This window comes from Salmo salar, chromosome ssa01 (assembly GCF_905237065.1).
Source record: "Salmo salar chromosome ssa01, Ssal_v3.1, whole genome shotgun sequence".
Taxonomy (NCBI): domain Eukaryota; kingdom Metazoa; phylum Chordata; class Actinopteri; order Salmoniformes; family Salmonidae; genus Salmo; species Salmo salar.
In genome coordinates, this window is record NC_059442.1 from 95,584,679 (window position 1) to 95,605,875 (window position 21,197).

The 21,197-nt window shown below is 43.6% G+C and overlaps 1 protein-coding gene across 5 annotated transcripts in view; it reads right to left on the bottom strand.

Annotated features, from left to right (window-relative positions):
* Window positions 1-118: 118 nt before the first annotated feature.
* The window catches only part of LOC106610657 (rho GTPase-activating protein 27), a 33,528-nt gene continuing 12,449 nt past the window's right edge, over window positions 119-21,197 (bottom strand). For 2 of the 5 annotated variants that reach the window (XM_014210101.2, XM_014210109.2), the window contains exons 4-18: window positions 9,091-9,549; window positions 8,041-8,286; window positions 7,679-7,759; window positions 6,671-6,748; window positions 5,019-5,086; window positions 4,750-4,837; window positions 4,198-4,299; window positions 3,907-4,005; window positions 3,638-3,737; window positions 3,370-3,498; window positions 2,970-3,068; window positions 2,730-2,807; window positions 2,395-2,526; window positions 1,644-1,749; window positions 119-1,336 (exon numbers count right to left, since the gene is read on the bottom strand). In XM_014210101.2, coding sequence (XP_014065576.1) covers window positions 1,159-1,336; window positions 1,644-1,749; window positions 2,395-2,526; window positions 2,730-2,807; window positions 2,970-3,068; window positions 3,370-3,498; window positions 3,638-3,737; window positions 3,907-4,005; window positions 4,198-4,299; window positions 4,750-4,837; window positions 5,019-5,086; window positions 6,671-6,748; window positions 7,679-7,759; window positions 8,041-8,286; window positions 9,091-9,549 — 2,043 coding nt within the window. In that variant the 3' untranslated portion in view covers window positions 119-1,158. The remainder of the gene's footprint in view (window positions 1,337-1,643; window positions 1,750-2,394; window positions 2,527-2,729; window positions 2,808-2,969; window positions 3,069-3,369; window positions 3,499-3,637; window positions 3,738-3,906; window positions 4,006-4,197; window positions 4,300-4,749; window positions 4,838-5,018; window positions 5,087-6,670; window positions 6,749-7,678; window positions 7,760-8,040; window positions 8,287-9,090; window positions 9,550-21,197) is intronic. The other 3 variants (XM_014210125.2, XM_014210117.2, XM_045724598.1) reach the window with 3 other exon arrangements.

Below are 21,197 nucleotides of genomic sequence, written 5' to 3' on the forward strand. Positions count from 1 at the left end.
CTGGCGGCCAGTTGGGCTATATATCACACACATCTATCACACAACAGTGGATAAGTTACATTATGTCATGAAAAACTGGTTTATATTAGAAGACATATTGAGAAAGGAGTGAGTCGTGTTACTTGACATGTTTTTACAGTTATTTTATTAAATATACACATTGTGCAACTTCAGTAATTTACAGCATAAATATGATATTTATTTCTATGTACAGAACAAAAACCTAATGTCATGCTTATCACACCTGTCTTTTCATTTTGGTCTTTCTCGACTCTATTAAGGCTAACAAACATCCTTAAATAGTACAGCCATACGTTATTATCATTCTGTGTTCAAACTAAAATTATATAAAAAAAGATGTCATCTGATTATCCAGTACAAAATCTAGAGAGGTTGTACAATGGAAGTCAGTGTCACAGCATGTCTTTTATAAATGTCTAAATTAGTTATATACATTGACTGAATAAGAAACATTCATAAACACAGGACTTCTGAGCTATACAGCAACATCAGATCCACCTTTAAACATTTCAATGTAACCTTTAAAAATCCATCTGAAATGGTTTGTCTGATCTGTGATAAAAAACAAAGTATCAATGTGTCTTTCCAGGTTGCCTTGGGGATTGGAGTGTTAAGATAAAATCATGTTATTGTGATGTTACATTTCTACATGGAAGGAAGATTTCAAAGTAGGCCTATAGCAACCCACATTTCTTTTTAGATTGCACATAAGTGATGCCTTGAGCAGATGTGCTATTTCACAATGAGGAATGCAATGAGTTGCAGAAATTCAGAGAACAATCTGAATTGGTTAATGATTATCCAATGAAGATATTACAATAAATGCAGTGCAGATATTTGACATCCCCTTCAACTAGATTCTCCGTCGTTGAATCCCAATCTCTCCTTTCGTGTGCGCTTGTTCCCTTCCCTTCATGGATTTGAAAGGAAAAGATCAGGTAGACCTATATTTAAACTCCCTCTAGTCCATGCTACACCAATCCAATTTGTGAGGAGTAGTGAACAAGTGCACACTTTAGAAAGAAGGAAAGATTAGTTGGATGCACCCTCTGTGCGGTAGTGATTGTGTTTTTTCCCCTCCTGCAATATTGCTTAATTTGACCCCTCTCCTCTGACTGACAGATGCTTACCATTGGTTCAACTGGAATGGAAGATGTATTCATATTGCTTGAGGATTAGCTCCACTATCTGGTTCTGGAAAACCATGTGCATGGTGATATTGGCTGACTCCATCTCTGGCCGGAGCAGCGTGGGACCAAAGACGATAGCCACGTTCTGCACAGTCATACGGTTCTCCTCTCCATACTCTATCACTCTAAGAGGGGCAAGGGGAGAGAGAGAGAGGGTGGGAAGAGAGCGAAAGCGAGACAGAGCGAGTGAGAGATCGAGCAAGAAAGAGAGCGAGAAGGAGGGGCGATGGGGGGAGAAAGAGAGAGAGAGAGAGAGAAAGGGAGGGGAGAGAGAGAGCAGGAAGACAAGAGAGAGAAGCAGAATACAACCAGTTATCATTAGTTATCATAATATCATCAATACAATAGGGCTCTGGTAAAAAATAGTGCTGTTTATAGCAAATAGGGTGCCATTTGAGACACAGGCTAAATGTGAGTGTGTGAAAGACATACTTGCGTAAATGGCTGAAGAGGAGTTCCATGGTATCATGGTTTGGCCGAGGGAGAGACTCAACAAGCTCTCGCATGTAAGACACTTTGAGGTGGTACTCAACAGTTCCTGTAAACAAGACAGGATAGAACAATACACATTTTACTAATGTATAGATTCAAGGGCACAAGTGTGTTACAATCTCCAATGCTTATTAAAAAGGGAAGTGAGGTGGTAAACATGATTAGTCCTTCCTTGATAGTGAAGTAATAGCTTAACAGTTTCAGATTTAACTGAGGTGGCATTGTGGGTCTAATGCATAACACAGTTTCAGACTATTCTACACTGTGAGGAAACTGAGTTGGCATTGTGGGGCTAATAATTAACAGTTTCAGACTATTCTACACTGTGAGGAAACTGAGTTGGCATTGTGGGGCTAATAATTAACAGTTTCAGACTATTATACACTGTGAGGAAACTGAGTTGGCATTGTGGGGGTAGTGCTTAATACAGTTTCAGTCTGAAAGTAAACAGGTGGCATTGTGGGGCTAATGCTTAACACAGTTTCAGTCTATTCAGGCAGTCTGTGAGGAAACTGAGGTGGCATTGTGGGGATAATGCTTAACACAGTTTCAGACTATTCTACACTGTGTGAGGAAACTGAGGTGGCATTGTGGGTCTAATGCTTAACAGAGTTTCAGACTACACAACATTGAATGAGGAAACTGAGGTTCCATTAGGGGGCCACAGCACAGCGTCCGGCCTGCTGCTTACTGATGGCCTGGATGAAGCGGCTGAAGTGACTGAAGGGGAAAAGGGGTTCAGGAAGCTCCCTGAAGAACAGCTTCAGAGCCCCTGTGATAACGTGGATGTCCTCCCACTGGCCATCCTCCAGGTCTAGCTCCTCTGTGGAACAGAATTACTTTTTTGATATGTTTTATTTGTCCATTTAAAACAATATTCAGCCACACCAGTGGAACCCATAAAACAATATTCAGACACACCTGTGGAGTCCATAAAACAATATGGAGGCTAACGTAAAACGTATAACGACCCTGTGGACGTCACAGAACACAGTCTCTCACACACACACAAATGTAAAGCATTACCATGATCTGCCTTGAAGCGTAGTTTCTGAATGACAGCTAGGTTCCCACTGACTCTGTAGAGTCCATCCATGTCCAGACCTGTGAAGCCACACACACACACACACATCAGCATCTGGGTCAATCAACGACTGTGGTAACTTTTTTTCTATTACCATTTACACTGTGCTGAATAATACACTGCTATTACAATGTTATTGCTGGCATATAACAATCATCATCAGTGTGATTACTAATCATTACCTCTCTTTTCCACTGCTCGAATACATTTCTCCACAAAGCTGGGGATTGTAGTTTTCTCCTGGGCACACAGTGCAGCCAGATGACAGCAAAACACATTGTCTGAGGAAAAGGATGATGGAGGTTAGTGTGTACAGTGTATATGATGCTGACCCGTATCAGGGTTGGGGTCAATTCCAGTCAATTCAGGAAGTACATTGACATTCCAATTCCTTCAATGCTTCAATTCTCTTGACCCCAACCCTGACCCATATCACAACCACAACAGAAGATATGAACATATGATCTCTCCCTGGATTAGTAACATCGTCGGGACAAATCCTGACAGTAAATGTTATGTAGCCTGATTTGGAGCCAGTTATGCATGTGCTGCTTTGTAGGAATGAAGACCCTATGAGCCCACCTCGGATGTAACCCTTCTCCTTGACGAACTGCAGTGTGGGTCGTTTCAGGAGGAACTTCATCAGCTTGGTACGAACCTTCTTCTGTTCGGTCTCTCCCCCAGAGGAGGTGTCCGTTCTCGGTCTGGAAACTGGGGAGGAGGAGAAGGAAGACAAGGAGGAGGAAGGGGGGGGGGGGTACATAGTCACGAAACATGAGCAAGTTGACCTGGCGGAGGCTATTGCAGCTGAAACGTCTGTTACAGTGTATTTGGAGCAAGGAGAACTTACTCCTGTCCATGGTACCTGGTGACCTCTGATCTCTGTCTGTACTGTAGGACTTCTCACTGACGTCCCCATCCTCCTCCTCAGATTGGTGGTGTTCCTGGTCCTGCAATGTCATTGACTAACATGCATGATGTTTGAACCAGCAGCCATTAAGTTAACCGACCTAAATTGACCTTCATCAGGGAGTTTTTCTTTTTATCCAGTACATATTTGTCTCCATGCACCTGGCAGCACGTTAAAGTGTGCGAGTTAATTTACTTAAAGAAACATACCAGCTGTCGTATGGTGTCCATTAGAACTTTGTGCCAGTCGTTGATGATACTCTCAGTGTCGTACTGTAGCAGAAACTCAACGCCATTTCTGTCTTTCAACTGAAGACAACATACATTATTATGACGTTAAATATTTGCTTTACAGATTTATACAGAGGGTAACAGTCTTGGATTAATGGCAAATGTATTCTCACATGATGTTGCTTCCGAGAATCACTCCTGTCAGGATTGTCTTTGCTGTATCTAGTACAACTCCTATTATGATTCCATAGCAACCAACTGTCAACTCACTTCTACAACATTCTTTTTGCTGGATTTATCCCTGGGAGCCCAGCCAATCTTTGCCCCTCGTAGATCTACCGTGACCTCTGGGACAATCTGATTGGTCTTGATCTGTGAAGAGAGAAAGACATCATGGAGGACCAGTTGATGAAAACAGACAGCACTGCATTCCATGAAATCAGACAGCTGGACAAAGCTTTGACTGTCATGCCTCATTGAGCCTTCAGGGCTTGTCTGTGCTGAGCCGTCACTCTGTCATGGCTTCAACACAACATCCTGTATGTTACATTCTAAGATGTTCACAGCATTTTCTTTCATTCCTTCTAATAAGACACAGTCAAACATTTTACTATAGATGTTTCTGAGACCATGTCTAGGTGTTCAGCTCGGGGCTAACGTCTCAAAGCTGTTAGTTCCCTCACTCCCTCAGAAACAGAAATGTACTGAATGTCCCAGAACAGGAATGTAGAGTTCCCACACAGTCAGGTGAGGGAATGTGTAACCAAGCAGATGTTAGAGATATTTTTCTGTGCAGGTAACACATGTACACCTTTCACTCACAGATGCTCCTGTGGCTGCAGACTTGGGCTCTTTATGGAAGGTCAGAACCCCTCCGTGAAGGACCGTCCATGACTGGGCCCAGTTTTTCCTACAGGAAGGTCACTGAGTGTGAGCTGTACTGTACTTCAGGGAATGTTGCAGTGTAGAAAGTCATTTGGTAATGTAATGGATGACTATACATTCAAGTTCATGGCTGATTATTCCATCACTTGTTTCCATGTCATTCATGTCAGCAATTATGCTCAGACTTTGGATGAGGTCAGAATTACCTTACTCTTTTCCCGTTCTCTGACACTTTAGTTTTGTTGAGTATTCCAACTTTTTCTAAACTCTGCACCTGAAAAAGGATCCAAACATAACATGCTTTTAAGGATGTGAAGCCAAGTGTTCAAGTGAGACATCATTATTGGTGCCTTGATACTAACCTTAAGCTCTACTAATAGAAATGCACAAAAAAGCAACAGGCGGATATGACAACTGTGGCTAAACTCTCACAGCAAGCTACTTTGTCTTAGCTCGTGAACAGACACCTCTACCTCTATGTTTTATAACGAACAGCATGGAGGGGATGAAAGCACAGACATTTTCGACTAGTGCATGCTTTCTTTCAGGGTGTAGTGAGGTGTGATGAGGGGGTGTGGCAGTTCGTGGTTTTGGCTGACAGTTTGCCAATGGTGATGTGACATCAGCTGTCCTCGAAAGGGGAATCTATTAATATACCAGGAAATATTACATTTCCCAAGTGACATCTGTTTTCCACTCTCCCAGGGGTAGCTATGCCATATCAGAATAGTCCCAAGCAACTACTACTCTACAAGTACAACACACCATTAGTACGTCACACCATTAGTACGACACACCATTAGTACGTCACACCATTAGCCCTTAGATAGATAGCATGCATGTATTACAGTACAGTCACAAGTTTGGACATACCTACTCATTCTAGGGTTTTTCTTTACATTGTAGAATAATAGTGAAGACATCAAAACCATGAAATAACATATGGAATCATGTAGTAACCTAGAGTGTTAAACAAAAACATTTTTTTTTATATCTGAGATTCTTCAAAGTAGCCACCCTTTGCCTTGCTGACAGCTTTGCACACTCTTGGCATTCTCTCAACCAGCTTAACCCGGAATGCTTTTCCAACAGTCTTGAAGGAGTTCCCACATATGCTGAGCACTTATTGGCTGCTTTTCCTTCACTCGGAGGTCCAACTTATCCCAAACCATCTCAATTGGGTTGAGGTTGGGTGATTGTGGAGGCCAGGTCATCTGATGCAGCACTCCATCACTCTCCTTATTGGTCAAATAGCCCCTACACAGCCTGGAGGTGTGTTGGGTCATTGTCTTGCAGAAAAGCAGATTCTGGTCCCACTAAGCCCAAACCAGATGGGATGGCATATCGCTGCAGAGTGCTGTGGTAGCCATGCTGGTTAAGTGTGTCTTAAATTCTAAATAAATCACTGACAGTGTCACCAGCAAAGCACCCCCACACCATCAAACCTCCTCCTCCATGCTTCACGGTGGGAACCACACATGCAGAGATAATCCGTTCACCTACTCTGCATCTCACAAAGACACGGTGGTTGGCACCAAAAATCTCAAATTTGGACTCATCAGACCAAAGGACAGATTTCCACCAGTCTAATGTCCATTGCTTGTATTTCTTAGCGCAAGCAAGTCTCTTCTTCTTATCGGTGTCCTTTAGTGGTGGTTTCTTTGCAGCAATTTGACCATGAAGGCCTGATTCATGCAGTCTCCTCTGACCAGTTGATGTTGAGATGTGTCTGTTACTTGACCTCTGTGAAGCATTTATATTGGCTGCAATTTCTGAAGCTGGTAACTCTAATGAACTGATGAGGAGGACAGGTGAGGAGGACAGGAGAGGACGACAGGTGAGGAGGAGGAGAACTCACGTGGTGCTGCCCCACCTCTGGAGAGTTGTCCGCACTGGAGCCGTAGTCTGAGGCATTTCTTCTGTGAGTCGGGAAGAACTTTTGCCCAACAGGAGAAGAATAATGGATGCTTTACTATTACTTAATTCCTAACTTCCTAGCGTCTGCAATCACTTAATCTTACCCCAGAGTACACAATCTACTCTGTCGTGGTGCACCGTCTACTCTGTCGTGGTGCACCGTCTACTCTGTCGTGGTGCACCGTCTACTCTGTCGTGGTGCACCGTCTACTCTGTCGTGGTGCACCGTCTACTCTGTCGTGGTGCACTGAACACACAGATGACTGAAATGTCCCAGGTGCTGGGCACTCTCTCGTTTAGGAAGCGGTGTCAGGGTGGCTCAGTATGAGAGCTGAGGGTCAGGGGTTTCATAAGGCGCTCAGTCACTTCACTCTGCCTTACTGAACACTGTGGTCAGAGCCAGCTGACACACCTACTCTACCTCATAGCTCTACTGTGGTGGGCTCTGGTTAGGGGGACGTGAGGTATGTTAATGCTCCAGTATGTGTTTATTAGTCCTCCCCCCCTCCTGCAGGGCTGAGCTGACATAAGTTGCACCCATGGTGTGTCTCCAGTTCTTCATGACCGTTAAAAAGACCCCGTCCAGCTCAACACCGTTCCCCACCTTGGACTGGCCTGACACTACAGGGGCCTTGGTTGGTCAAATGATAATGGAGAAATGCATGTTCACAGTGGAGAAACCTTTCACATCTACATGAGGAAAATACTGATCTAAACCGTGTGGGTGAGCTGTCCAAGATGAAACTCTCTTTAAGCGATGCACAACATGTTGCTGAGGACATGAAGAAGGGGAGGAGCTCACTGTGGCCTTGTGTTCCAATGGGAATGAAGAGGAGTAATCATAATAGAATGTTCTCTTTGCTATAGGCAAATTTAGAACAATCTGTTCACATGAATGAGATCTTCCATTTCATACTTGCTATGGGTGATCTCTAATCTTGATCTCTACCTCAGGCAGGTTCCACTGGGATCTGGAGCCATCTCTAAGGTAGTAGTACGTCAGTCCTCTGTCATCCAACGATTTGATCCACTGTTACCACACACACAATGACAAAGACTTCCGGTTAAATATTGACTTTCCTGAACCTTTCTGGAAAAAAATGTAGTGCATATTACATAGTGCATACACTTACGACATCTTCTAGTCTAATAGCATAACGGTGCATTTAGCCGTGATATTCCTTCAAGCTGAGTGGCACGGTTTACCCCGAGACTGCATTCCTGGACAGCTCTCGCTTGAAAAGTACATTTTTATCTCAAATGAGACTAACCAGAATAAATAAAGTCTAAATAAAGAAAGAGTCTGTGTACCTGATCAGGTGAGTGTCTGTTGGAGAACACCCAGGTCCCATCAGGGTCTATGTTGAGGTTCCAGCCCGTCGGGGCGCTCCTGTCCAGGCTGGCCCTGGGGATGACTGCCCGGGTCACATGGCTGGGGGTGTAGTCCTTAGGGAAGGAGTGAGGGGTCACAGGGGACACAGCCAACAACTCCTCTTCTGGTAGGTCAACCTCGGTTGGGTAGTCATCTGCTGGGTAGTCCTCCTCAGGCAGGGGAGGCTGGACACACACACACACATTATGCATTGCACAAACATCCTGTCACACACACACACACACACACACACACACACACACACACACACACGAGGTGTGTAAACAGACACATGCACACACCCATACGCATGTACACAGACAGACACACGTTGTGAGAATGTTACATTCAGTGTTCTACTTCAAAACAGATGGAGACCAGGACAATGGATGACTTTCCTTCTAGCTTCCTTTTACCTTTTCAAAGATCCTCATTTCAACTGAACAGTTTAAACAGCTTTCAGATTTTTCTTTCACAAGCCTCTTTAGAATGGTGAAAACTCAACAATGCAGTTTGCAAAAAGTTCACAATGAGGTCAATGTGGGAATGTACAGAATGCCTACTAGTTTGAGGATAATTACATAATCATGAAAACCAACTGTCTGCTATGTACTGTAGGTGTAGGACTTAGCAGGAGGATAATTACATAATCATGAAAACCAACTTTCTGCTATGTACTGTAGGTGTAGGACTTAGCAGGAGGATAATTACATAATCATGAAAACCAACTTTCTGCTATGTACTGTAGGTGTAGGACTTAGCAGGAGGATAATTACATAATCATGAAAACCAACTTTCTGCTATGTACTGTAGGTGTAGGACTTAGCAGGAGGATAATTACATAATCATGAAAACCAACTTTCTGCTATGTACTGTAGGTGTAGGACTTAGCAGGAGCTTAAACTTCATTAAAAAGATGAGCGTATTATTTGTAGATGTCCCATGAGGAAACTAAAATAGACTGGGTGTCGAAGTGGAGCAGGCCTTACCGGCCCTTCCTCCAGAGACCGGAGCCCACTCAGAGGCTCCATCAGAGGGGGGTAGGGGCACTGTGGCTCTGGGGGCTCCCAAGACGTCTCCCCCGAAACTGGGTTGTAGAAGTACTGGTGGCCGCTGGTCACATCCAAACACTGCTTCCAGTCAGAGGTCCATGCAGGGGGGGAGGTGGAGGTGGGGGACAGGGAGGGGAACTGAGAGGAGGGCGAACACACAGACACCTCGGCTGGAGCCTCAGGGTCTATGTGGGGGTTGTCCCAGGTGGTCTGCCCGGATTCGGGGTGGTAGTAGTACTCCCGTCTACTCTCCTGGTCAGTGTGCACCTCCCATCCCTTAGAGTCCAGGTATGGAGGAGTGCAGGGAGGGGAGAAGGCTGAGGGAAGGGACTCAGAGATGTTTCTGCCGAGCTCCGCTACATTGACGTACACAGCGTTCTGGGCACTCTCCTTGACCTATGGGAAGAGCAGATAATATGGGGCCAGAGGTCAGCTGGAAATGTTTCGAACTACAGTGTGACACCAAGTAGTTAGAACACTGTCTGATGCCAGATCTGTTTGCGCTGTCTTGACAATAAACTTACAGCAGGAACACAAACTGATCTGGGACCAGGTTGAGGCTAAGTGACACTGAGTCACTCTAGACGGTCAAAATGCTTCATGCAACAGAGAGCCAAGCCTGTGAACAACATAACCAACATTAACTTTAGTCTATCACCTCTACAGACAGTCAGTTGGTTCTGTGTAGATAAAAGTAGTTGTTATGTTCTGGAGGAACGAGAGGCTTATAGCACTCAGTAAGAGGGTGACAGAGCAGATCAGAGACGGTCTTCCGGAGCAGTCAGCTCAGGAAGTAAATTCTAAAGCTGAAGAGAGAGCATCAAGCTCCAGACCACAAACCAACGCCTCATTTGTGTCTAAATTTACAGACGCCCACTATTACTACACATATTACCCCTCAGGAGACTGAAAAAATTTTGACATGGGTAGTCAGATCCTCAAAAAGTTATACAGCTGCACCATCGAGAGCATCCTGACTGGTTGCATCACCGCTTGGTATGGCAACTGCTCGGCATCCGACAGCTTCTAATCCCAAGCCATTAGACTGCTAAATAGTTAATCAAATGACTACCCAGAATATTTGCATTGTTCCCATTTTTTTACATTGCTGCTACTGATTGTTTATTATTTATGAGAAGTCGCTTTACCTCTACCTACATGTACATATTACCCCGACTAACCTGTACCCCCGCACATTGACTCGGTACCGGTACCCCCTGTATATAGCCTCGTTCTTGTTATTTTATTGTGTTGCTTTTTTTTCTTATTTTAGTTTATTTATTTTTTAGCAAATATTTTCTTAATTTAAAAAAATCCTTCATTGTTGGTTAAGGGCTTGTAAGCATTTCACGGTAAGTTCTACACCTGTTGTATTCGGCACATATGACAAATAAAATGTGATTTGATTGATTACCCAGTTACCTAGCTTTTTCCTGCAGAAATGTGCTTCCTGTAACACAAACTCAAAAAAGTTCTGGAACACTAAAGTCCATGGAGAATAAGAGCACCTCCTCCCAGCTGCCCACTGCACAGAGGATAGAAAACTGTCACCACCGAGAAATCCACTATAGTTGAGAATTTCAATAAGCATTTTTCTACGGCTGGCCATGCTTTCCACCTGGCTACCCCTATTCCGGTCAACAGCACTGCACCCCCCACAGCAACTCGCCCAAGCCTTCCCCATTTCTCCTTCTCCCAAATCCAGTCAGCTGATGTTCTGAAAGAGCTGCAAAATCTGGACCCCTACAAATCAGCCGGGCTAGACAATCTGGACCATTTCTTTCTAAAATTATCTGCCGAAATTGTTGCAACCCCTATTACTAGCCTGTTCAACCTCTCTTTTGTGTCGTCTGAGATTCCCAAAGATTGGAAAGCAGCTGCGGTCATCCCCCTCTTCAAAGGGGGGGACACTCTAGACCCAAACTGCTACAGACCTATATCTATCCTACCCTGCCTTTCTAAGGTCTTCGAAAGCCAAGTCAACAAACAGATTATTGATCACTTCGAATCCCACCACACCTTCTCCGCTATGCAATCTGGTTGCAGAGCTGGTCATGGGTGCACCTCAGCCACGCTCAAGGTCCTAAACGATATCTTAACAGCCATCAATAAGAAACAATACTGTGCAGCCGTATTCATTGACCTGGCCAAGGCTTTCGACTCTGTCAATCATCACATTCTTATCGGCAGACTCAATAGCCTTGGTTTCTCAAATGACTGCCTCGCCTGGTTCACCAACTACTTCTCTGATAGAGTTCAGTGTGTCAAATCGGATGGCCTGTTGTCCAGACCTCTGGCAGTCTCTATGGGGGTGCCACAGGGTTCAATTCTTGGGCCGACTCTCTTCTCTGTATACATCAATGATGTCGCTCTTGCTGCTGGTGAGTCTCTGATCCACCTCTACGCAGATGACACCATTCTGTATATTTCTGGCCCTTCTCTGGACACTTAACAACCCTCCAGATGAGCTTCAATGCCATACAACTCTCCTTCCGTGGCCTCCAACTGCTCTTAAATACAAGTAAAACTAAATGCATGCTCTTCAACCGATCGCTGCCTGCACCTGCCCGCCCGTCCAGCATCACTACTCTGGACGGTTCTGACTTAGAATATGTGGACAACTACAAATACCTAGGTGTCTTGTTAGACTGTAAACTCTCCTTCCAGGCTCACATCAAACATCTCCAATCCAAAGTTAAATCTAGAATTGGCATCCTATTTCACAACAAAGCATCCTTCACTCATGCTGCCAAACATACCCTTGCAAAACTGACCATCCTACCGATCTTTGACTTCGGCGATGTCATTTACAAAATAGCCTCCAATACCCTACTCAATAAATTGGATGCAGTCTATCACAGTGCCATCCGTTTTGTTACCAAAGCCCCATATACTACCCACCACTGCAACCTGTACGCTCTCGTTGGCTGGCCCTCGCTTCATACTCGTCGCCAAACCCACTGGCTCCAGGTCATCTACAAGACCCTGCTAGGTAAAGTCCACCCCTTATCTCAGCTCGCTGGTCACCATAGCAGAACCCACCTGTAGCACGCGCTCCAGCAGGTATATTTCACTGGTCACCCCCAAAGCCAATTACTCCTTCGCCCGCCTCTCCTTCCAGTTCTCTGCTGCTAATGACTGGAACGAACTACAAAAATCTCTGAAACTGGAAACTTTTATCTCCCTCACTAGCTTTAAGCACCAGCTGTCAGAGCAGCTCACAGATCACTGCACATAGCCCATCTATAATTTAACCCAAACAACTACCTCTTCCCCTACTGTATTTATTTATTTTGCTCCTTTGCACCCCATTATTTATATTTCTACTTTGCACTTTCTTCAACTGCAAATGTACCATTCCAGTGTTTTACTTGGTATATTGTATTTACTTCGCCACCATGGCCTTTTTTTGCCTTTACCTCGCTTATTTCACCTCATTTGCTCACATTGTATATAGACTTATTTTTCTACTGTATTATTGACTGTATGTTTGTTTTACTCCATGTGTAACTCTGTTGTTGTATGTGTCGAACTGCTTTGCTTTATCTTGGCTAGGTCGGAGTTGTAAATGAGAACTTGTTCTCAACTTGCCTACCTGGTTAAATAAAGGTGACAAAAAAATAATAACTACAGACACTGACTCTGCATTGCCAAAACTGGAGGTGCAACAGGGATGTACAAAGTTCACCACTCAACAAACTGAAACTGTACTGCTTCACAATACTGCCGAGGCATTCATGTGACATTGTCTTCCATTTAGGTGGGGTGTTCCAGTGAAAAGAAAGATTAATGACAGCTGTCCACATGAAATATGCAAGCAAGGTTGGGTAGGTTATTTTCCAAAGTAATCCGTTACAGTTAACGGTTACTTTTCCAAAATTGTAAATCAGTATATGTAACTTTTGGATTACCCAAACTAAATAACGTAATCTTATTACTTTTCCCTTAAATGGCATTAGAAGAAGAAGACAAAAAATATCCATCAAACGCATTTTGTGTGCCATCATAGAGATCTCTGACTTCTGGTCGACTCTCTCAAGTGGAATACATTTTAACTTGCGCCTTTGTTTGATGCTGATTTGAATGTCATTGAGAAAACAGAAAGGTGTCAATGTATTTCTCAAACATCCTTTCTGAATTTAACTGTAATCCAATAAATATTCATGTAGTTTTTCAAAAGTATCTGATTACAGTAGTTTAGTTTTTTTTTGTAATCAGATGACATGTAATCAGTTACTCCCCAACCCTGTATGCAAGGCCAATATTCAGGTTTCATGCAACAGTTTCACAATGATTACTGACAATGGTTACTAACTGAAGCCAGTCAAAAAACTATGTCAAGAATGCTTACATGACTCAAACAGCTGACTGAATATAACTTCAAATACATTTTATTCTTCCTCTCATCTGGAACCCACAGTTATAGAAAGTTCCAGTATTTTACCGTATGAAGCACAAAACGCAATTCTGAGTATGTAAGTATAGACCTAGTCAAGGCCAATACACATGGTAAGGATTGTCGAGTTAACCTTGATAGCCTAAATGTTAGTCTTGTTGTCATTGTTGCAGCTGCCTTAAGTAATTGCTCCTCTGGGATAAATAAAGTTGTTTTAATTTAATTAATGACAGAAGTAAATGAGTGTCCATCCTTCCAGTAAACATTGGCACACTCACTCACTGATACTACATTGCCAGAGGCCAGAGCCTCACCTGGAATCTCATCTGTTCCAGAGTCTCACCTGGAGTCTCATCTGTTCCAGAGTCTCACCGGGAGTCTCACCTGTTCAAGAGGCCAGAGTCTCACCTGGAATCTCATCTGTTCCAGAGTCTCACCGGGACTCTCATCTGTTCCAGAGTCTCACCTGGAATCTCATCTGTTCCAGAGTCTCACCGGGACTCTCATCTGTTCCAGAGGCCAGAGTCTCACCTGGAGACTCATCTGAGTCTCACCTGGAGGCTCATCTGTTCCGGAGGCCAGAGCCTCACCTGGAGGCTCATCTGTTCCAGAGGCCAGAGTCTCACCTGGAGGCTCATCTGTTCCAGAGGCCAGAGTCTCACCTGGAGTCTCATCTGTTCCAGAGGACAGAGTCTCACCTGGAGTCTCATCTGTTCCAGAGGCCAGAGTCTCACCTGGAGTCTCATCTGTTCCAGAGGCCAGAGTCTCACCTGGAGTCTCATCTGTTCCAGAGGACAGAGTCTCACCTGGAGTCTCATCTGTTCCAGAGGACAGAGTCTCACCTGGAGTCTCATCTGTTCCAGAGGACAGAGTCTCACCTGGAGGCTCATCTGTTCCAGAGGACAGAGTCTCACCTGGAGGCTCATCTGTTCCAGAGGACAGAGTCTCACCTGAAGTCTCATCTGTTCCAGAGGTCAGAGCCTCAACTGGGCCAGAGACTCACCTGGAGGCTCATCTATTCCAGAGGCCAGAGTCTCACCTCCTGTATCCCATGAGAGGTCTCTGCCTGACTTTATGACTCCTGGGAGGTCCCCCTGGGAACACTGCTGCCTATGATGTCCTCATCATGGCATTGTGAAAGTGCTCTCCCTCTCCATCTCCCCCTCCCTCCCTCAAATTCAAAGGGATTTATTGGCATGGGAAACGTGTTTACATTGCCAAATCAAATGGAATAGGCAAGAAACAAGGGAAATAAACAAGTGAAATAAAACAAAATGAACAGTAAATATTACACACTAAAAGAATGGAGACATTTCAAATGTTATATTATTGGCAATGTACAATGTTGTAACAATGTGCAAATAGTTGAAGTATGAAAGGGAAGATAAAACCTATATGTATCTGTTAATTTATTTACAATGTTGTTTGTGCTCCACTGGTTGCCCTTGTTGCAACAGATCACAAATCTTGCTGCTCTGGTGGCACACTGTGGTATTTCACCTAATAGATATGGGAGTTTATCAAAATGGGGTTTGTTTTCAAATCCTTTGTGGATCTGTGTAATCTGAGAGAAATACAGTGCATACATTTGGAAAGTATTCAGAGCCCTTGACTTTTTCTACATTTTGATACAGCCTTATTCTAAAATGGATTAAATTCATTTTGTTCCACGTCCATCTACACACAATACCCCATAATGACAAAGCAAAAACAAGTTAATTTTCGCAAATGTATTAAAAATTAAAAACAGAAATACCTTATTTACATAAGTATTCAGACCCTTTGCTATGACCCTCAAAATTCGAGCTCAGGTGCATCCTGTTTCCGTTGATCAGCCTTGAGATGTTTCTACAACTTGATTGGAGTCCACCTGTGGTAAATTCAATTGATTGGACATCATTTGGAAAGGCACACACCTGTGAAGATGGGGGAACCTTCCAGAAGGACAACCATCTCTGCAGCACTCCACCAATCAGGCCTTTATGGTAGAGTGGTCAGACAGAAGCCACTCCTCAGTTAAAGGCACACGACAGCCCGTTTGGAGTTTGCCAAAAGGCACCTAAAGGACTCTCAGACCATGAGAAACAAGATTCTCTGGTCTGATGAAACCAAGATTGAACTCTTTGGCCTGAATGCCAAGTGTCACGTCTGGAGGAAACCTGGAACCATCCCTACGGTGAAGCATGGTGGTGGCAGCATTATGCTGTGGGGATGTTTTTCAGCAGCAGGAACTGGGAGACAGGATCGAGGGAAAGATGAACGGAGCAAAGTACAGAGAGATCCTTGATGAAAACCTGTCCAGAGCACTCAGGACCTCAGACTGGGGTGAAGGTTCACCTTCCAACAGGACAACGGCCCTAAGCACACAGCCAAGATAACGCAAGAGTGGCTTCGGGACAAGTCTCTGAATGTCCGAGTGGCCCAGCCAGAATCCGGACTTGAACCCGATCGAACATCTCTGGAGAGACCTGAAAATAGCTGTGCAGCAACGCTCCCCATCCAACCTGACAGAGCTTGAGAGGATCTGCAGAGAAGAATGGGAGAAACTCCTGAAATACAGGTGTGCCGAGCTTGTAGCTTCATACGCAAGAAGACTCAGGGCTGTAATAGCTGCCAAAAGTGCTTCAACAAAGTACTGAGTAAAGTGTCTGAAAGCGTATGTAAATGTGATATTTTTTTTTAAACCTGTTTTTGCTTTGTCATTATGGGGTATTGCGTGTAGATTGATGAGGGAAAAAACGATTGAATCCATTTTAGAATAAGGCTGTAATGTAACAAAATGTGGAAAAAGTCAAGGGGTCTGAATACTTTCCGAATGCACTGTATGCGTCTCTAATATGGTCATACAGCTGGCAGGAGGTTAGGATGTGCAGCTCAGTTTCACCTCATTTTGTGAGCAGTGTGCACATAGCCTGTCTTCTCTTGAGAGCCAGGTCTGCCTACGGCAGCCATTCTCAATAGCAAAGCCATGCTCACCGAGTCTGTACATAGTCAAAGCGATCAGGTATTCTGCCACTGTGTACTCTCTGTTTAGGGCCAAATAGCATTCAAGTTTGCACTGTTTTTTTGATAAATATTCTCCCTGCTCAACCAACCACTGGATTGAGAAATGGTGACAGGTCTGAAACCTATTTAGGTCAATGGTCGGAAGGCAGATATGTATAGTAATGGGTAAATTTTACCATTTCATGTTTTGATCAGACATGGACTCGGTGCACCATCTAGTTTTTTAAATGTTTTTATATTGTTTTTATTTAACGAGGCAAGTCAGTTAAGAACAAATTCTTATTTACAATGACGGCCAACCCCGGCCAAACGCTGGGCCAATTGTGCGCCGCCCTATGGGACTCTCAATCACGGACGGATGTGCTACAGCCTGGATTCGAACCAGGGACTGTAGTGACACCTCTTGCACTGAGATGCAGTGCCTTAGACCGCTGCACCACTCGGGAGCTCAATAACATCATTATTGATCTCATTATCACCACAAGGTAATCAATACACATGACTAGACAGACAAGAGAAAGGAAATGAGAGAGCTGCATCATTGATCTCTCTGATTGTGGAATGCCCCTCCCCTGCCCACTGGAAAGAGATATCTACCCACAATAAGCACACACTAACCAGATGTTTGTGGGATAAAATGTCAGTGTCACCAATAAAAATAAACTACAGGCTTAACCCTCAATCTACCCATTACACCAATACCCACAGTAAGCAGCACACAGTGAATTCAATACCTATATGTGAGAAACTATGGTTTTGTGTTGGCAAATGTGTCAACTAACAACTAGCAAACCTCTAACCTCAAGTCTACATCAAGAGTGCTTTAACGGAGCTATGTGCTAAACATGCTGAAGCAGGCATTGCTTGTGTTATTGAGCTTACTCTCTGGGGTTGACTTACACTGCAGCACAGGTAAATAAAGTTGAGCTGAAGCAATATATCCTCAGTAGGGTGAGACTAAGTAGACTAAACAGGAAGTAGGAAGGTGATAACAAGGTAGACGTAAATACTGTCAATGTTGTATATACTGAACAAACCCAACACACTGATCTCTATTCTGGACAGCATAGTTTTACTGAGGCTGTACTGTTGCATCTAGATATACAGTATAGTGTACAGTAAGTTCTGGACCTACCTGGGCTGGTATTGGGAGAGCCAAGCTCCCCCGGGCCCGGTACCCATGCCGGGGCTTTGCATAAAGATCCACCATGTTTATGTAATCCCAATGAGTAGAGCCATATAATCCTACAGCTGACTAGAGCACAGCTACACTAGCTATCACAGGACTGAACTGACAGGAGCTGAGGCAGGCGGGCGGGCACACACACCCTAACACACACATCCTCTCAGACCAGCTGTGTCTGCTGGTGACCAATGACAGTTAGAGATTCCTTGAAAAAAATAACTGCCTTTTCTGTTACAATGACAGGGGGAGGGGGTTCAGAGAGAGAGAGAAAGCTAAGATAGTGAAAAAACCTTGGTTTATCTTCTTTCCGAAAAAAGAAGGAACTTGATCTAGTCCACTGTCCTCACTGCTACAACTCTGGTTTGGGTTACATCTTTGAACATCACGTCTGTAATCACCCTGAAAGTAACTATAACAATACTACTAAAGTGGTTTTAAAATCAATGACAACAAATCTGAAATGTACACAGCAAAACACAATTATGCACTGGAGAGAGGTGAAATGTACCCATTTCAGGGGAAAACATCTCTGTAAAAGTACATAAGGATAAACCCAGATTATCTGAAGTTCTGCAGAGTTGGTGAGTGCTTGACTTGACACAGGAAACGTTAGTGAAGGGATCAGACTGTTGTATCTGCTGCCTGTCTGATGCCTTTGGCCAAAATGAACCACCCCAACCAAGAGTGTCGTCATCATAATAACACCCCAACCAAGAGTGTCATCATCATAATAACACCCCAACCAAGAGTGTCATCATAATAACACCCCAACCAATAGTGTCATCATAATAACACCCCAACCAATAGTGTCATCATAATAACACCCCAACCAATAGTGTCATCATAATAACACCCCAACCAATAGTGTCATCATAATAACACCCCAACCAATAGTGTCATAATAACACCCCTGACCCTGTATCTAGTATGCTTACCCCTATATATTTCTACCTCTATCACTCCAGTATCCCTGCACATTGTAAATATGGTATTGGAACTGACCCTGTATGCTGACTTACTTTCACATCGTTGTGATGTTGAACTAGCTCCTGAAGAAGGAGATGGTTGAAGAGGAAACATTGTTGTGATGTTGAACTAGCTCCTGAAGAAGGAGATGGTTGAAGAGGAAACATTGTTGTGATGTTGAACTAGCTCCTGAAGAAGGAGATGGTTGAAGAGGAAACATTGTTGTGATGTTGAACTAGCTCCTGAAGAAGGAGATGGTTGAAGAGGAAACATTGTTGTGATGTTGAACTAGCTCCTGAAGAAGGAGATGGTTGAAGAGGAAACATTGTTGTGATGTTGAACTAGCTCCTGAAGAAGGAGATGGTTGAAGAGGAAACATTGTTGTGATGTTGAACTAGCTCCTGAAGAAGGAGATGGTTGAAGAGGAAACATTGTTGTGATGTTGAACTAGCTCCTGAAGAAGGAGATGGTTGAAGAGGAAACATTGTTGTGATGTTGAACTAGCTCCTGAAGGAGGAGATGGTTGAAGAGGAAACATTGTTGTGATGTTGAACTAGCTCCTGAAGAAGGAGATGGTTGAAGAGGAAACATTGTTGTGATGTTGAACTAGCTCCTGAAGGAGGAGATGGTTGAAGAGGAAACATTGTTGTGATGTTGAACTAGCTCCTGAAGGAGGAGATGGTTGAAGAGGAAACATTGTTGTGATGTTGAACTAGCTCCTGAAGAAGGAGATGGTTGAAGAGGAAACATTGTTGTGATGTTGAACTAGCTCCTGAAGGAGGAGATGGTTGAAGAGGAAACATTGTTGTGATGTTGAACTAGCTCCTGAAGAAGGAGATGGTTGAAGAGGAAACGTTGTGATGTTGAACTAGCTCCTGAAGAAGGAGATGGTTGAAGAGGAAACATTGTTGTGATGTTGAACTAGCTCCTGAAGGAGGAGATGGTTGAAGAGGAAACATTGTTGTGATGTTGAACTAGCTCCTGAAGAAGGAGATGGTTGAAGAGGAAACGTGATGTTAAACTAGCTCCTGAAGGAGACGATAGCCATATTTTGTATAGCCTCTAATTGCCCTAAAGGAGAATAATCAGAACCTTCTCTTATAGCCTTGAGCAATGCTACAAAGCAGCCAACTGCCTGATGACTTCACTGCTTTAGCAATCATCCAATAAAACAATGGAGGAGCAAATTGGGGCCCAAAATCAGGCCACAAAAACACAGTCGGCCTATTAATGGAGTCTGATTCCTACCCGTTACATCACTCCTCATGGCCCAGAATCCTGGATTACCCCAGAGACGGCAGTTATGGCTCCATTTACAATCTACATACAGCACAGCAGCCTTATCACTTCCCTACCCATCTCCTCACTTCACCTCAGGCCAAGCTGATTCACGCTTTATTGACATGTCTCTTCTGAATGCCCCGAGGCAGAGAACCTGCTCGCATATGAAGCAGGAGAACATAGAGTTTCGAGAACATTGAAATTCTAGAACATAGATGGAACACAGAGATGTATACATTCTACAGTATACATGTATGGATAGAGGAAAAAGAGAAGATATGGTAATCTCTGAACATACTGCAGTGTCTGAAACATAAGATACTGAAAGTGACTTAGGTGTTGGGTAACAACTGCTGTCCAAGAATGCCTACGGTACTGTACACACCCTTACGGAAAAAAACATACATTACATACATGAAGTGTTCCAAAAATCCATGTTTTCATGTGAACTTACGTGAAGTTAATGTGATAACATTAAAGCAACACGTGATAAAATGAAACTACCATGTGAAAACGTGATCACATGTGAAGTATTCCGAAAACACATTTCACATGTGAACCACATTAGTTTTCTGTAAGGGCAGTAAAGCCACTTAGTTAAAATGCATATTTACAGATATGTAGATCTCAAGAGCTTTGATAGCGAAGTCCCAAGCAGTTAACCCTATCATTACAAACATAGAGTACATAAAAAAGAACCATGCATCAAGATGAAATTAAAGACATTCCTGATCTAATATGATTCTATGACTAAGGAGACAAGATACTTTAGACCAGTGGTTCCCAAACTTTTTATAGTCCCGTACCCCTTCAAACATTCAACCGCCAGCTGCGTACCCCCTCTAGCACGTGGGTCAGCACACTTTCAAATGTTTTTTTTTGCCATCATTGTAAGACTGCCACACGCACACTATACATTTATTAAACATAAGAATGAGTGTGAGTTTGTGTCACAACCCGACATGTGGGAAGTGACAAAGAGCTCTTATAGGACCAGGGCACAAATAATAATATAATAATAATCAATAATTTTTCTCTTTATTTAACCATCTTACATATAAAACCTTATTTAAATAACTCACCACAAGTTAATGAGAAGGGTGTGCTTGAAGGATGCACGTAACTCTGCAATGTTGGGTTGTATTGGAGAGAGTCTCCGTCTTAAATCATTTTCCACACACGGTCTGTGCCTGTATTTAGTTTTCATGC